Here is an 18,158-nt window from a genome sequence, read left to right as displayed (position 1 = left end):
TACCTCCTCTAGGAGAGCTTCTTTGATAACCTAAGCCCATGGCCACCTGTCCGTCCTTCCGTCCTTCCTTCCTTCCTTCCTTCCTTCCTTCCTTCCTTCCTTCCTTCCTTCCGTCCGTCACTCAAAAATGTTATTGTAAGGTCCGTAGATTAGTTGATAGCACTGTGTCACTGTGACTCTCCTAAGCCTCTGGCTCAAAAGGACAAGGCTGCTGAAGTGGTCTAGGGTTCGCCCTACTCACCTACTCAGAGGATCCTCTATCAGCAGCTAAAGAGGTGATGTCTGGGGATGTGGCCTTTGGCTGTCCCTCACTCCCTATTCTGATTTCCTACTGTTCCCACCTCCTATCAAAGGCTGTCCTCCCAAGCGCCCACTCACACATTAGTCTCTGTGACTAAGAATAGCTTGAGGCTAATCAGGGCCAAAAGTTTAGGCTGGAAGGATGATTGTGTTATGGAAGAATTTTAGACCTGGGGAGATGTGAGTCGAAGGCTGAACACTTCTCCAATGGCAGCCCTGCAATGTGGCGCCCCACTGCGTGTCAAATGAGGTGCCTTGAGGAGGTCCGGGGCAGCAGAAGGATGTGGTTAGTGAGTCGTGGAGGGGTGAAGGGCCAACGAGGGGCTTCTCTTTGGATCTGGGCCTCTTATCCTGAGGAGAGGAGGTTCATCCAGGCATAGTTGGGGTTTGGTCTGTGAAGAAGAGTGAGGGGGCAAAGTAGTCCATGCTTGTCTTCTAGAAGAAAAGCTTGTTTCTCCCTCTTTCCTAACTTTTGCCCACTGTAAAATCTCCACACAATGGAGATACTTTGGCTAAATTAGAAGGGTGAAAATTAAAGAGAAATACGAAACTAAGAATTCTTAAAGTTCCTTTGACCTACAGCATTGTACTTTTAGTAAGAATAAGGAATCACCTGAGTTGAAAGATTGTTTGAGAGACTCTGCAGTACGTGACCTGAGTTTGACAAGGGTATTGGCAAACACCTCCCTCCGGTTTCCACATGACTAGAGGGGCACACTGGGCTGGAATTAGAACAGGAGGGATTTCAGGCTGACTTTGGGGGGGACGTTTTCACTTCTAATAATCATGAAGGGCACATGAGCAAGCTACCAGGAGAGACGGGACTGCACTGCTGTTCCCCAACTGCCTTTGAGGCTGGACGTAGTTCTCAGTTTTCTGCATTTGCAGTTCCAACCCCCACGGGCTGTGGCCTCTGTTTTTAAAAATATGTCTTGTATTCAAGAAGGCATTACAATTGCCATGCGGTGTCACATCTTCAGTGCCACCTGCCTTACCCCCAGGGGCTTATCAGCAGTAGCATCTGGAATCAGTCAGCAGTCAAGCAATCAGTCAGCACCGAAGGTCACATTAATGTGCAGCTCTGTGGGAAGAGCAGTAAGGAATAAAGATAGAGCATCTCCGAGATGATGAGGTCATTCGGCAGAGAAATAGCAATAGCAACAAAAGCAAAGTTACCTTCCATCTACCTGCCGCTTTGCAGTTATTAGTAGTGTTACCCAATCTAGGGCCACCGTGTTCAGTTGTGCAAATTATGTATTTAAAAAATATGAATGGCACCATCTAGAGATGTGCAGTGTACAACCTGCCCCATCATTCGCGGCAGCCCTGTAAAGCCTTGCAGGGATAAAATTCTTTTTACATTTTAAGTTGAGTTCACGTCTGTTTGGTCCTTATGATGCTTTTTGTGAGATTGCAGAGCTAGTGTCATTCTCCCCAGACTATGATGAGGAAACCAAGTTTTAGAGAGGCTATGAGACTGCTTAGGTGGCTGGCAGAATGAGATGAGGATGCAAGACTGGTAGGTCTTGATTCAGGGCCATTTCTACCAGTCAAACCCACTTAACTCAGTATTTTGGGAACACATCTGGGGTGCAAGAGACAGGCTATTGGGGAATCGCTGGGAACTGAAAGAGAGGTTGCGCAAGAGCCTGCTCTCTCCTGACCCTGAATTTGGTTTCTGGCATGACCCAGCCCCCTCACCATGGCCAGTTTCCCTGTTTCATGCTCTTCCTTTCCACCCCCAGATTTGAGCGGGAGCAGAATGATACCTTTCTCATGGAGATCCTGGACATAGCTCCATTCACCAAGATGCGGATCCGAATTGACGGCCTCGGCAGCCGGCCCGAGTGGTTCCTGGAGAGGGTAAAATGTCTGCACCCTCGCCCTCCCGTCTCCCCGCTGCCTGCCCCTTCTTCCCGCTCTTTCAGGTTGGACCTTAAAAATATGTCTTAAAAATAAAGTACAAATGCCACCTTAGAGGGTGACTGCACAACCTGGTCTATATCATCCAATAAGTAGACCCTTTTGACATGAATTAATCAGAGAACGGTTTTATTTATTTGTTTCCAGTCAAAATTGAATCGACTGCCAGAGAACACAGCACGCACTGTAGCATGCAGAGACTTGGTGTGGGTTTCTTGGAGGAAGAGAGTTGGGAGGACTGAGAGAGGAGCAGCAGGAATTGGGACAGCAAGAAACACCAATGGTGGGGACTTTAGGCAGGACAGCAAGGGAAGTTTTGGCGCCCCTGAGATTAGTAGCTGCCTCTTCTCCATCTTGGGTCTCTGTTGCCCCCTGATTCAGTCCTCTCTTCAAAGGCATCTGTCCTGAGTCCGCTCAGGCTCTTACTCCCCTCTTCAGCCATTGGCAGGTTTTTCTTGCGCCAACAATGTGGTGCCCTTGGCCAAGGACAATCTGGCCAGCTTTGGTGTACTATTCCCAGGTGCTTATGGCTGACAGTGGTTTGGTTGGTCCATTTTCTGTCATTAATATCAGCAGGCATTTCTTGTGTACGGTCTTGGAAATGTGTTTGGACAAATTGGCCAATTTCCAAATCCCCAAACTAAGTAGTCATAGTGGGGCTTTCAGACCCTGTGTGAGGCACACAGGGCAGGGTAGTTGTCCTGGAGAGGGCCCTTTCCACACTCCTCAAGTCTAAGTCAGAGGAACTAGTCTCATTCTGGGGTCATGGGTTCTTGGGAGTCAGCCAAGGGGCTGCATTAGCAGGTGGGAGGCTGGTGGAGGTGGGGGGCATTCCCAAAAGGGCTCCTCTCACCCAGGTCCTCCTGAAGAACATGAACACTGGAGACCTGACCATGTTCTACTATGGAGACTGGCTGTCCCAGCGGAAGGGCAAGAAAACCCTGGTGTGTGAAATGTGTGCCGTCATCGATGAAGAGGAAATGATGGAGTGGACTTCCTATACTGTCTCAGTCAAGACCAGTGACATTCTGGGTGAGTCAGCAGGATGTCTGTTGGCATAGGTGCTGGGGAACCCAGAGGAAGGCACCTCCCATCTCCCATTCCGACCTCCTGCAACTCCTGCCCCTCCTCACATTCGGGCTCAGGCCATGGGCTCTGGTCAGGGCATTTTTCTTTGGATAGCCTTCCAAAAGTTAGTCCAATCCAAGTCTTTTCCACAATGCGTCACTGTCTGTCTAGACAGGTGTTTCCTCTCAACAACCGAGTTGGCTCTGTCCCTCCTTCCTCAGAGAAGTGAGGGAAAATATTGTCAAGCAGTATGGTCAGCGCTTTTGAAAGTGGAGCTGTGCTCAGAGGTGCTCCGTCTTCCTGCTGCCTCCTGATGCCCCTCACCCAGGTGCCATGCATCTCAAATGCCCATGAGTTCCTTACCACATCCCTATGCTTGGCGACCATCTTCTGTGTGCCAGCTTTGGATTGGAGTCTTAGAATGGAGATATGACCCTGAGCCCTGAGGGTCTGACATTATAGTGAGGTTCTGTTGGCATAGGTGTTGGGGAACTCAGAGGAGTTCACCTGTGTAGCTTGGGATCAGGGACAAGGGTCATGAAGGGGTTTCCAGAGGTAGTACCAAAGTCTAGTCCAGAAAGACAGACTGAAGCCACGGAGGCAGATGGGAGACAAGAGGAAGGGCCTTCCAAGCAAAAGCATTAGTGTGTGCAAAGGCCTGCAGCTGAGAGGGGGCACACTCTCATCATGGAGGCTATGCCTCCTCCTTACCTTCCCCCATACCAAGCCTGTTTGCCAGGAGCTGTTGCAAGGAATCTGGCAAACTCATTCATACTGATTGTAAATGGCTAGTGAGGGATTAACTTGGTAGCCCTGGTAGGTTACATTTTTAACAGAGATGCATTTAGCCAAAGAAATGAAGCTCTCATGGTAGGATCTCGGGCTTAAGTGAAGGGTCGGTACAACTGGTAAGGTTTGTTTTGGCACCTCCCTTCTCCCCTTTCTCCTCATAGTGGAGCCTTCCCTCTTTTTGCTTAAAGTTTCAAGTGTCTACATGTTTTCAAGCCTCTCCATCCCCTCATGGTGCACCCTCAGAAAATAATTGATAAGTTCATTGATAACTACAGGGTGCACGTCAGAGAGGCTTCACAGGGTCACCTCTTCCAGAAGCATTTTCTTTTCAACTGAGGTTAGTACATCTATTTGGCATAAGTAAATGATATGAACTCTAGTGTAATATGTCAACTAGAGATAGATTTGGGGAACAAGGAACTTTCCTGTTTCCTCTCAACCCACAATGTGTAGGAGAGAACCTGTATTTCTAAACTGTAAAGCCAGTCTACATGGCACACCTTGTAAGCATGGGCATATTTCCCCAGAACTAGATGAGTTCTGGTACTAAACCATTCAGGCTTACTAACTGGGACTCCAGTTAGCCCACCAGCATGTACAAGGCACAGAAATAGATGAAAATGGATAGAGTTGGAGACCCAGGAGTCCAAGGACACTAACCAGCCCTTTTTGACCTTACCCCTGGCCTTGCCTGTCTGCACCCCTGGGTCCTCCAAGGATGCCAGGCTTGAGGCCAGAGCAAGAGGGCTACATTTTGGAAAGGCCAGCACTCAGAGCCCTTATCTTGTGCACTCCCAGGTGCAGGCACTGATGCCAATGTGTTCATCATCATCTTCGGGGAGAACGGGGACAGCGGGACCCTGGCCCTGAAGCAGTCGGCCAACTGGAACAAGTTTGAGCGGAACAACACGGACACATTCAACTTCTCTGACATGCTGAGCCTGGGCCACCTCTGCAAGCTGAGGGTCTGGCATGACAACAAAGGTAGTTCCCACTCAAGTTCAGGGTGGTGGGGAGGGCAGGCCTCAGCTCCCCACTTGAACCCCTCCCGTCTCTCGTAGCATATCGACCCTTCTACTTCAGGGTGGCAAGCAACTAACAACGGCCGATTGCCACCAGTTTGGTGCTTCAATCAATTAGAAAAGCCAATGTTTCTGGACAAATTTTAGAGACGGAGCTTAGTTCTCCATGCTTTTTCCCACAGTGATGAGTGGTTCTTAATTTTCTGTGACGTTGGGGTATTGAATCTTCCTAGTTCAGACATAAATATTAAGAAAAAGACTTTATCACCAAGTTTACTTCCCATGGATTTTTTATAAGTGATTATGCTTGTTTATTTATAATAGCAAGACTAAAATTAGTCAAATTCACTTATAAATATAAATGATGGAATAGGATACAAGCCAAGCGAGAAATTTATTTTTAACTTCGAAGTACCTCAGGAAACTTTGTCACATATATAGCAGTGACGAAATTCATGTTCTCAACATCTCTCTGGTTATCTTTTTGCTGTCTACAAGCCACAATGACCTTTTTTCTGGTGTTGGGCCTTTAAGTCCATTTTATTTAATTAGAGAAGCATCGTTAAATGCTAAATTTCACCTCCTTGAAGCATACTGCCTTCTTAATTTATACTGTTCTAGTTCACCCCTCTTTTCTTCCATTGAAACTAGCCCTCACAAAGCCACCCACTCAAAGACTTCTCCAGTCTTTTCTGAGTCTCCCCCATGAGTGGCCCAGAGCCATCCTGACTGTCCTTACTTCTTCCAAGTCTCCACTAAGGACCAATACATCTGTCATAGTGACTGATGAGATCTGACTTGGCAGTGTGCAACTTCTCTTTTTAAAGGAGCTTCACTATTTTGCTTTAACTTGGGTTGAACAGTTCAGTATTTTCTATAACAGGAAACAAATTCAGATTAGGCACAGAGAAAGTAGCCAATCTTCAAAGCAATAAAATAACGAATATTCGCACAGCTCTTCGCAGTTCTCAAATCTCATCATATACATTTAGTCATTCATTTAGCAAACATTTACAATGTTCACGACGCGCTGGTGCTCTTAGGTATTACAGATACAAAAACAGTTGATCCTTACAACAACTTTGTGAATTACTGCAGCAAAAGCACTTTATTATCTCTTTTTTTCTACCACCAAAAAATATTGAGGCCCCATGAGGTTTCAATGTCTTACTTAGGACCACATAACAAGAAAGGGATGCAGCCAAAACAAATACAGGTGTTCTGATGCCAGATCAGGTGCCTCTTCTGGTACACCATGCTCTGTGTCAGCCCACCCTGCCATCGCCGTTCTGAACTCTCATCCAACCACTGTGCCAGTAGGTCAAGAAAAAAAGATGAGATGGTAGCAGCTTCTATACCATGCCCCATATATGTTTGTTATTAGGGTGTATCAGAGAATCTTTTCTAGAAAAGGCTGCAGTGGAAGGGGATGCATCGTCTTCACCTGCCTATTCAGATGTCATTATGAGTCTATAGGAAGAAACGTGCTTGTAGAACACTCTCAAAAGAGCTCTAATGAATCTCTCCCTTCTCCCAAGAAGGAAACAAAACAAAGACCCCTGAATTTTTTCCCACCTTCTCATCATCCATCATGATTGTCTTAGAACTAGTAGCATGTTGAAAGTCTGACTTAATAACAAGAGTCATAATCATTAAGACCACCTTATGCCCAAGACAGTTTACATGATCAGGATGAACTGCTGCCCATGACACTTCGCAAATGGGTCACTCAGTCAAGATAATCAGTTCAGTGCTTAATCGGGCTACCAGTGGCTCAGAAAAAGCACTGATCCCCATTGTGTGTCACTACAAGCCTTATTAGAAGGATTCAACAGATCAGATTAATGGGGGTGAGGTAAAGATGAGGAGTGTGTCTACCCAAACATCCATACATACGGTCTCCAGTCGCAGTGCCCACACCAGAAGCAAACCATCGTTTAAAAAGTATATCCCCAGGAGGTATGCCCCTACTGTCATCACAAATAAACACGCTGTATCTATGGGCTCCCAACTCTCTTCTGGGCTACCATCCCACGCTAACAAGATTTAGTGCTCTTAAGGGCAGAGGAACCATGCAGCAAAGAATCTGCCTTGGGATTTGCTACTGGACAGAAGAGTATTCTAGGCCATGGGGTCAAGATAAAATGCACCAAATCAGAGTGCAGTCTCAGCAGAGAGCCCAGTCCAGTGAGGCCAGGTAGTCCAGAGTTATGATTCTCAAAGTGACAAACTCATTGTTATAACTTTTGTAGCTGGAGTCTCCATAGTCCTGCAGGTTTGGTGATAATTAGGGCTCAGGAACCAATAATATTCCTCTCAGCAGGAGAAAAGAGGAAGAATCTAGAGCTAAAATCATAGACTAGCTTCTGCTCTCATTCTGGACTTTGTCATGTAATTCCAGCCATTTAGACCCTTCTGCTTTGTGACCTAACTCCCACCATGCACCCTGCCATGATTACATCTTCCTGTTTATGATGAGTTATCTCTCTTATGTTCTCACCTCCTCATTGAAAGTTCTTCCTGTTTTCTTCTCTAACTAGAATTTTCTCCCAGAACAGTCATCATATTTTCAACTGCATACTTATTCTCAGTCTCCTTTGCTTGACTATCAGCTCAAGTATCATTGTCTTGTCCATTGTTCTTTCCCTAATGCCTTTCGCACTGCCTGTGATATAGTTGGGAGTTAATATATATTTTAATATAATTTATTTATACTCATATTTTGGTCTCTCAGATCCATCCCTGTATTTTCATGCCTCAATCACAAAGAACCCACATTTCTCTAGAATCAGAATTTTTCCTCGTGCCTTAGTACTTTCAAAAATTGAGTCCTGGCCATGAACTTCGAGGTCATGACTAAGCTCTCTAATACTAGCTGCCTGCCTCTGACACTGATTGTATAGGTGTCTATATTTTCTCAATTTTTCTGATGTATTTTTTTTTCTATGCAAAAACTTAACAGTCAATTCTTTCTATCTTATCACTATCAAAACCCTGCAGATAAAGAGTTGGTTCAGCACCACGGACAGCTCTCTACAGTTCCAACTGTATCTTTTGTCCTTTAGGTACTAGGCTTTTCAAAGAGCTTGATACCTCTCTTGCCAAGACTATCTGATTGGCTCAGCACCATAATGACCCTTGGACTTAAAAATATCCTGAGTCATTGATATTATCCTCTTCCCTTTATAGGCAAAGAATTGGGCCTCCTCCCCTTCATCCAGATTTTGAATCTGAAAGCAAGACCATATCACTGGCAGAAAAGGGGACATTTCTCTATCCTCACTGAACCCAGATAGTTGGGATAGTAAGGCCAGGAGAGGGACAGGAAGTTCAGGTTGGTTGCCTAATTTCCTCTTTATAGTAGCTCTCTCCTCCAGGAATGGAAATTTAAATGTTAATATAAGCTAAGACAACTAAACATGTCCTTAAGTGCTCTCTATGCTACATTTTTTCATATTTAGTTTAAGAATATTCAAGCTACATTATGCTTTCTTTGCATAGGAATTTATGAGGACAAAAATATTTCATTTGGGAGTCTTCCACAAAAATGTTGTAGCTCCTGAAAAATTACTGTATAAGTCAGGTTACAAATGTTCAGTTAACTTAATAGCATAGCAATTTTCTCTTTTCTTGAATCTAACTTTCTATTTCCTTTTGTTTATCCAATAGTTCTTTTTTATGAAAAATTTTAAGTATGCACAAAAGTGAAGGGAATAGTATAATGGACTCCACATATCCATCACATAGATTCAACAATTATGATTTTGTCATACCTGCTCTACTCTTTTCATTTTTCCTCAATTTCTTTCTGGTTACTGTAAGATGTAAAATCAAATCCTAAACCTCATGTCATTTCGTCTCAAACATCTTTAGTATTTTCTCTTTAAAAATGGGCATTTTCTTTGAAATCACAATGCCATTATCCCATTTAACATTGATTTCTTTGTGTGTCGTCTCATTTCCACCCCATATACAAATACCCTATATAACATAAAAAAAAGTCTTTGTACTTTGGATTTTGTTGGAATCATTATGCAAACAAGGTCCACACACTACATTCAGTTGTTATATCTCCTTGGTCTCTTTTAAGGCAGGGCAGTGCCTACTAATTTTATTTTTCTAGGCCATTATTAACTTGTTGAAGGAACTGGGTCCCATGATCTATAGAATTTCTACATTCTGGACCTATCTGTTCGCTTCTTGGTAGTCTTATTGCCTCTTTATTTCCCATATTTTCTACAATCTGGAAGTCAGATCTCAAGACTTGATTAGATGCAGATTCAATTGTCTTTGGCAAAAGTATTTAAAAAGTGGTATCAGGACTACTTTAAAATGGGACCTGTGTACTTACTTCATATTATGTCACAGCAGTCCCACTCTTATTGATGCTCACATAGATTAGTGAGTCCAGGGCTGCTCAGCCTGATTACTCCATTGTAAAGTGCCTCCCCTCCCATAACTTTTTATCTAATGGCTTCATCCAGTGATGGCCAATTAGGGTTATAAATGGCGATTTTTCTAGTTGTCACTTCTTATCTACTTACCAACTAGAATTCTGTTTTAAAAATTGTCCCTCAGGCTATTTGATTACTATTAAATATAGTTCATAGAGGTAAATCAAGATAAATGATTAATTCTTCCCTTTAACTCCAGTTACCCAGATAGTCTTTATTATACTGAACAAATTATAATGCAGTGTATTTATTTTCTAATTCATCTTGCTCTTCTTCTTGCTTCTTCTGAAATGAAACATCTGTTGTGAAATGAAGAATATTTTAACACAAAATAAATTTATATGTTTTCTTTTTAATAATATAAATTCATAGAAATATAAAGGGCATCAGAAATAATCTATTTTAACCCTGTCGTATTGTTCAGGTAAGGAAGCTGAGGCACAGAGATATTATAATGTGTTCAGTTTGTAAGTATGCTGAGAATGGAATCCAGTTTGACAAACCTAAAAGTGTCACCCCGGCCCCCCTAGCTTGAATGATGTACATACAAAAGTGTTTGTGGAAAGATAAAAACCAGATTCTTGTATTCTTTTATAGCTAGGGCTCCGTGGTAGTTCCATATCTCATTTCAAACTATCTATTGATCTTGTTTAAGAAATTTGGTTTACCCACCTAGACCCTTAGCTTGGTAAAGGTTATTTTTAAGGGAGTTGTTTGGAGAAGTATATTATTTATTAGAGCAGCATTTCTAAGGGTTTGTGCTGGAATAAAAAACTGACAGTTCACTGTAGAGAGTAAATATAATGTATCAGTTCTATGTTTATAGAGTTTTAATATCCCTGTGAGGCAATCAAGAGTAATAAGACATGGTTCCCACATCTTAAAATCTTGAGAAGTCAGACATATGCATAAAACTCACCATGAAAGAGTTAGGGCATGATTATGACCCCAATAGCATAGATTTCCTAAGCCATCTGTGCTCATGGCCAAGTGAATGGACAGACATTGAATACTGTGGGCCTGGCGATTTTGAAGGACTTCATGGAGGAAGTGGGGCCTAAATTGTCCAAAGAATAAGTGAGAATTTAGGGCAGGTTCAAAATAGCTTGGAGCCTTGATAATGAGGGAGGAAATGCCAAAGGGATGCTTAGTAATCTCGCTGGGATGAAAGATTTACATAAAGTCTGTTCCTTATTGAGGTAAGAAATAGGGTTAATGAAATCAGGCTGAAGAACACTCTAAATATTTAAATATAGAGTCGAGTCCTTTTATTCCATTAGATGCAGAAAACCACTGAGGAGCTGCAGGTAGTAGATGGCATGATGAAATCCAGGGAGTATCCAGCAGTCAGTCTCACTTCTATAAAAGGGCTGCCAAGTTTTGCCTGGAAAAATTGGAGCCTTCCACTAGTTTAGTTTCTAAGGCTTTTCCCTCCAGTAAACTTTGGAAAATTTGGGATAAAATAATTCTACTAGGACAGCCCATTGTTCCCTGGTGGGGTTTTCAATTATCCGCCCTTTAAAATGTTGCCACCAGTTGCCATTTTCCTTCTTCTTCTCTATTCAGTAGTAGTATACATTCATGCATTCAACAAATAGTTACTGAATAATATGCCAAGAACTGTTCCAGGTACTAGACTAGAGCAGTGGATAGATCAGGCAAGACTCCTGCTCTTGTGGGACTTACAACCTAGTGGAAAAAGACAGACAATATGCAAAGAAATAACAACTAAATTATTTTAGATTGTGAAGCGGAGGTAATATGATGGCAAGAAATTGGGGATGAAGAAGCTTCTGCAAACAGTATGGTTAGCAAAGACCTTCCCATAGACAGGAAATTTAATCCGACACCTCAGTGATGAGACAGGACAGGCATTCAGATCCTGACGTGTATTGTTCCGGGCAGCTATAAAAGTAAATGCAGAGTTTCCAAGACAAGACTAGATTTCATATATTAAAGCACTAAAATATCAGTGTAGGTAGGTACAGCAAGTGAAGTTACAAGTGGCATGAAATGGAATCAGAGTGGAAAGGGACCCTGTGAGCAGTTTGTATTTTTTTCTGAGTGATGGGAAGCCACTGGGTGACTGGAAGTGTGTGTCCGTCTTTGTGTGCCTCTTTGTGCTTGTAAGATCCTGAGACCAGTGGTAGGAGCCACAATCGTTGCTTTGGGAAGTGTCTTATCCAAGAAAAAGGCTTTTTTGGTGGGGACAGTGGGACTGCCTCTATAGCCCCAAGTGGCATGAGAGGGCAAGATGTGAGAGTAGAGCATATATATGCCTTCCTAGTTGGTTTGCCTTGTGGACATACTATGAGCAGCAAGTGTCATCACCATAACTTATCACATCACTGGGATTTCTTCCACATGGGGCCCTTAGGCTTTCTGAATGATCAAGGACATTGAAGGATGGAGAGTAGCTGAACCAGTACATGGTGTAAATAACCTGCAGCTGCCACAGCAAATGCACGTCAATTCATACATGATAGCCATGATTTGGGAGGCACACTTCTGAAGGAAGCCTTGCCAATTACAACAGAAGCATCTATATGTTCAATATTAGAGCAAGATGTGTCAGGTTTAGCAACATACCCTAAATAAATAGCAGCATCTGATCCCTCTTATGACTATCAAACAGAAAAGGTTCTCAAAGTCATAATATACTCATTCAGCATTCACTGAGCAACTACTACATGCCAGTTGCAATGCGAGGCATCAAGGAAACAAAAATGAATAAGACCCAGTCCCTGCCCTCAAAACCTTACGATCTGGAACAAAAGACACATGTAAACAGAGTGGTCAGGGTAAGGCCAAGACCTGTGCAGGATGCTATGGGACCAAGGAAGACATCTGGTACAGGCTGAATGGATAAAGGGGAGACATTAGGGAAGGTTTCCAGGAGGAGGTGATACCTGAACTGCTTTTGAAAGGATAATGGGTATGAGCTAGGTGGATAGTGGTGTCAGGAAGTTGTAGGATTCATCTTTCAGCTTCATGAATTCTGAAAGGTCTGCTTCTTGGGTCAGAGACCCCATTGTGACTCTGATAAAACTATAAGCCCTATCTCTGGTAAAATGTCCCTGTATAATTGTAGCACAATTTCTTGAGGCCCATAGATTGCTTAAATCCCGTATACAAATCCCCTAAGGGTTCATGAACCCCAAGTTAAGAATTTTGTAAAAAGAATTCCATTCTCTGGGCTAAAGAAGCCCTCAGTGGTCATGTAATCTAACCCCTCATTTCATCAACAAGGAGACCAGGGCCCAGGCAGGACAGAGAACTTGTCCGGGGCCACCCAGCCAGGTGGCTTGGGAGAGTGGGAGTCTGAGAGGTGAGTGCAGCTCCCAGCACCCATGCTCTTTTTCCCACAGGGATATTTCCTGGCTGGCACCTGAGCTACATTGATGTGAAGGACAACTCCCGTGATGAGACCTTCCGCTTCCAATGTGACTGCTGGCTCTCCAAGAGTGAGGGTGACAGACAGACAGTCCGTGACTTTGCCTGTGCCAACAATGAGATCCATGATGAACTGGAGGAGACCAGTACGTGGGGAGACTGGTGGGCTCAGCCTAGCTGTGACGCCTGCGCCGAATCTTCAGAGTTAAAGGAGAGTTAGCTTATTTGGAGGGAGGTGGGGAAATGGTGTTTTACAATTTAGAGAAGAGACTGTTATAGCTGGAAGGGAATCGGATGCCCAATGAATGAAATAGTATTAGGGAGATACATATGTAAATACCCTAAATGTTGCTTGGTGAACCTGGAGCAGCCAAGATACTGGTACCAGACCATGGCCCTGAATCACAGGGACTAATTAGGTAGCAGGAAAACCCATGAGAGAAAAGTTCACCTTGCCCTGAGGGCTGGGCTGAGAAGTTTGATGTAAAGTTCTCTCTGGTTTATTTTTATATCATGGACTCCATCCAATTGATGCCTGTGGCAATAGCTGCCATATTAAGCCTCCCTGGAAACAGATGGGGTGAGGAGATCAGCATCTCTAGAAGCCACTTTCTCTTTGGTCCCTTCCTCAGGAGATATTTAAAGGGAAAGAGTAATTGCTTCCTACAGTGGATGGCCATCAAGGACTAGGGAGGTGCTTCTTCAATGTAGATGCCAGTGTCTGGGTCTAACAAATTTGAAGAAGGTTTACAGAAGCAGAGCCTGACATAAAGGATTTTTCAACCTTATTTATTAAGTTAACACTAGCTGCAGTGAGAGAGAAGCCCCCAAATCTCAGTGGCTTAACACACAAAATTTATTTCTCATGTAATACAGTCCAGTGTGGGCATTCGGTATGTGGGCTAGCCACACTGTCATTGAGGAACCCAAGCTCTTTTCATCAGGGTCTCTGCCATTTTCAACATGTGGCTTGCACATTTCTTGCAGAAGGGAAAAGAGAGAATGGAGAAGGCTTACTCCCCTACTGGCTTAACACATTGACTCACTTTCTATTGGCGAGAACTAGTCATGTGGACCCACCTAGGTACAAGGGCACCTGGGACATGTAGTCCCTGGCTGGACAGCCTCTTCCAGGCCAACACTGTGCACCACAGAAGGGAAACACGGACCTTTGGTGGAAAGCCACTCACCCATCTCTGCCATGCCATCCAGGCTACTGAATGGTGAACTTACCTGCTTTGAGAGGTAGTGAGTACTGATGTCTCTGGGAGCATTCAGACGAGGGCCAAGCACTCATTCGTCAAGTTGACTTTATGAGGATTCCTGCCCTAATTCAGAGAGTAGACGCCCAGCTTCTGTAATTGCTCTTACTGAGGAGTTCCTGGGTACCCGGTTTTATTTTAGATGCATCTTTGACCTTTGCACATGTGTTAGTCTCCTTGCAGAACTGTAAGCTCCCCAAGGTCAGGGACAGAATCTCTTGTTTGTAGCCCTCTGCCGCTCTGGAGGCTTTGGGACTTAGCAGGTGTACAGTTAGTACTCAGCAAATGGAAGAAGGTGCAGTCGTTTTCCTTAGAGCCTCGCAATCTTGTGCAATAGGAACACTTAAGCCCCTTACGCAAGTGCCAAGATGAGCAATAGAGACTCCTCAGGCTATTGGCGTTCAGGGGTGGAGAGCTTTGTGAAGCTTGAAGCATAATCACTGAATCTCCTTCACAGATTTCCTGCCTAACAGCTGCCAAGACCTGTGGGATTTGGGTTGGCAGGGAGATTGCAGGCGGGAGGTGGCACGTGCCTTAGTTCCAGAAAGCTGTGCATGAACTGGAGATGGGAGAGCAGGGGCACAGAGCCCAGGAGATGCCTGGATTGATCTGTCTTTACTAGGAGCCTGCAGAGGGCAGAGTGGCACCCTCTTTCACGGCCCATAAGGGAACAGACAGCCACACCTGTGTCCTCGGATAGAGGGTTGTGCACATATTTATGGGTAGAACCAAGGACTCAGCTGGAGCTAAACATCCCAACCCTCAGCTACTTTTACTTAACCATTTGGCAAATACTTACTGAGAACCTACTAAGTGCCGCAGCCTATTCTGAGTTTTGGGGACACACCAATGTATAAAACAGAAACCCTGCCATTGTGACAGACTCGGTGTCTGTGGTCCAGGGGCACCTCTGAGCACTCAGCTTGTGAGAACAAAGACCCGCTCATACTTGAACGGAGCTTCATATGGAAAGCGCTCCACACCCCTGTTCTCCTCAGGTCCTTGCAGGCCCGCTCCGACCCCATTAGCCACTTCATGCCTCTCTATCATGGGTAAGGAAAACAAAAACCCAGAAGGGTGAAATGACATACCTAAGGCCCATCCGTAGCTGATAGGACCCAGGTGACCTGATTCCTAGACCAGGACTCTGATTCCTAGGCCGGTACCACCACAGGAAGTCTGTTCTGGGCCTGGCTGGTACTCCAGACTGATTGAGTGTCTCACCTCATTCAGCCTCCCATTCCCTGCCTTCACCTTCAACTCGTTAGCAGTTCCAGAAGCTGTTTCTGACCCTCTGTAAGCATGCACCTCTGCACTTGATTCCTGTGTGCAGCTCAAGCTGAAAACCATTAGAAATCTTTAAATAATACTGACATCTGGGTCCTACCCCCAGAGATCCTGTTGTAATTGGTCCAGGGTAAGGCCTGAATGGTAGATCACATGCTCATGCATGCACATGCATGCACACACACACAGGCATAAACATATGTGCACACACGCACATGCACACACACACGCACACACACACACAAACACTCACCAAACCTGGGAGGGCAAAAAAGACCTCTCTCTGGGACATCCTCCAACAGAACCAATGATTTCCTGTCTACAGCGCCCCCTTCCCCTCTCCTCCCTAAAGATTTTTGGGCTGTTCAGTCAGCCCAACTACGGTCCAGCTAGATGGCTGGCTCTCCAGAGATGGAGGACTCACTGTTTCACCAGACAGCTCTGTTCAAAAAATCCACCTTCAGAATCATGCTTTTGACGTATTCATCCTTTGGCAGTCACACTGGGGTCAAACAGAAAATTTCAGGAGTAGTCTGAACCCCAACACTAAGGCGGGAAAAGGGGAATACTTTTTCCCAGAACTTGGAAGTCTCGGGTGGAATTGGCTTAGACTTGGCTGTCTCGAGGCTCCAGTGGTTTCTATATGTCTCCGTCCCCCTTTTCCTCTAAGTGCTTCTTTCTCTACATTGTGGGAAAATGGCTGCTGGCCACCCCAATTCCACAGCTGCAGTGGAAAGGAAGAGAGTGTCTCCCAGGGGAAGGTTCTGACTGGCCAAGCGGGAACTCTGAGCCCCATCCAAACCACACGGCAGGAGTTCCTGAGAATGGAACGGTCCTGACAACACGAGGTGGGGAAGGTGATCTGGGGCAGTAAGTTCCAGATGCCCACTAGCAGCTCAGCTGTCCTCGTCCCGGCTCTCCTCCACAGCATCGTGTGCCCCTGCCACCTGTTTGTTCAGCCCCTGTTCACGTGATGTGATATTGGCTCCTCTCAGTGTATCCTGGAGTGCCTGTCCACCTCCCTCTGCAGATGCCATGCCCAGAGCACAGGCGAGATTTAAAGGGTGGTCTGCTCTCCCCTCTCCTGCCCTGCCACGTGAACCACACTCATGACTCCTGAGCTCATGGTAGCTTTGCCAGTGGCCCCTTCATGCTGGTGACTCACGCGGTGGCTCTGAGCCCCTTCTCCAGCTGGACTTGTCCTGTGGTGTGCTGGCCCCATAGTGAGCCTTACACTGACCCCTACGAGACGCTCACCACTCCTACCTGCCCTGTTCTCTCAAGTTCACGATCCTTCTCCATCTCCTCTGTTTCCTCCCAGCAATCTCTCAGCAAAGTTGAGAGTCATGCCTCAACATGTTATCAAGCCACCAATGAAATGGGAAAGAGGGCAAGATGGAAACAGGCTGATTGAAACTTCCTCTCAGAAGACCATTGAGACGACCAGCGACATTGTTTTTAATCTACCTAGCAGTCCTCACTTATACACCTTACTTCTCTCCTCTACCATCAGGACCCTCAGGAAAGAATGTGTTACAGCCCACACGCCCTCTACCTGCATCATGTCACGACTCTCCTCCTTGAGTCTGTTGTCGTGAGCATGGAGGTTCCTAGAGCTCCCTCCCTCTCTCCTTGTTGCCGACAAATCATTTCCTTAACAACACCCAGGACCCACTAGAATTCATGGGTGTCTGGTTTACAGAACACACCTCACCCTCTGTCGGGAAAGAAGCTGGATGCAGTGGGACCACTCTCCACTCTTCTAGTCCCTGTCAGTGGTTCAGCCATTTCACAGTCCTCCATGTCCTGGGCTGGGCTCTGCAGGCCATGCCCTTCTTCAGGTGTTATATGCTTTCCAGGCCTCTCCTCCCTGTCATGGGTTACTTGCATCTTTGCCCGAATGTGTTCGACCTGTTTCAAGTAGCAGAGATTTTCTCTGAGAGGCGTCACAAAGGCAAAAGGCTTGCTCAGGGGCTGGGGTTGATATTACGGTTAGCCGCAAGCATAGCCATCCCTTCTCTTCATTGTCTTTATCACATCTCTGAGATAAAGGCACCAAAATAGAGCTACCCTTTCGGATCCAGAATCCCCAGCTCTCACCGACTCGCTGCAGCAAGGGCTGCATTCACAGGGGACATTCCAAACAAATATGCATTGTGTCCTCCATCCCGGGCCTGGCCCCTTGGGATGTGGGGCTAGATCAAGTGGACTTCAAGCCCCTCTCACATCCCTCAGTATCTGTTTACGCCCCTTGCTGTGCCTTGAACATTCCTGCATTTTCTGCTGATCGTACTCATGGCTCTTCTTCAAGCCCAAGTGCAAATGCCGTCTCCTTCATGAAGCTTCCTGTGATTAGCTCTTCCATTCATTCACTCAACAAATATTTTTTGAGTGTTTCTGTGCCAGGCACTGTTCTTGGAGCTTGGCAAGACCTTTGCCCTCGTGGAGCTTATATTCAGGTGTTGGGGGCGGAATACAATAACAATAAAATAATAAGTAACCTACATGGCCTGTTAGAAGGTACTAGGTGGCAGGGACAAGAGAAAATAGTAGGTAAGGCAGGACAAGAGTGCTGGGGAGAATCGGGTAGCAATTTTAATTAGAATGTGTGGAGCAGACCTCTGTAGGGAGGTGACATTTAAGTAAGGACTAGAAGG

At 45.2% G+C, this 18,158-nt stretch overlaps 1 protein-coding gene across 3 annotated transcripts in view; it reads left to right on the top strand.

The window, feature by feature from the left end:
• The window catches only part of LOXHD1 (lipoxygenase homology domains 1), a 138,863-nt gene that overhangs the window by 112,123 nt on the left and 8,582 nt on the right, over positions 1 to 18,158 (top strand). For all 3 annotated transcript variants that reach the window (XM_036230016.1, XM_036230014.1, XM_036230015.1), the window contains 4 exons: positions 2,046 to 2,163; positions 3,081 to 3,255; positions 4,882 to 5,067; positions 12,928 to 13,098. In XM_036230016.1, coding sequence (XP_036085909.1) covers positions 2,046 to 2,163; positions 3,081 to 3,255; positions 4,882 to 5,067; positions 12,928 to 13,098 — 650 coding nt within the window. The remainder of the gene's footprint in view (positions 1 to 2,045; positions 2,164 to 3,080; positions 3,256 to 4,881; positions 5,068 to 12,927; positions 13,099 to 18,158) is intronic.

The sequence above is a fragment of the Rousettus aegyptiacus genome, unplaced genomic scaffold, assembly GCF_014176215.1.
Source record: "Rousettus aegyptiacus isolate mRouAeg1 unplaced genomic scaffold, mRouAeg1.p scaffold_m13_p_12, whole genome shotgun sequence".
NCBI lineage: Eukaryota > Metazoa > Chordata > Mammalia > Chiroptera > Pteropodidae > Rousettus > Rousettus aegyptiacus.
This window is presented reverse-complemented; position numbering and strand designations above follow the sequence as displayed.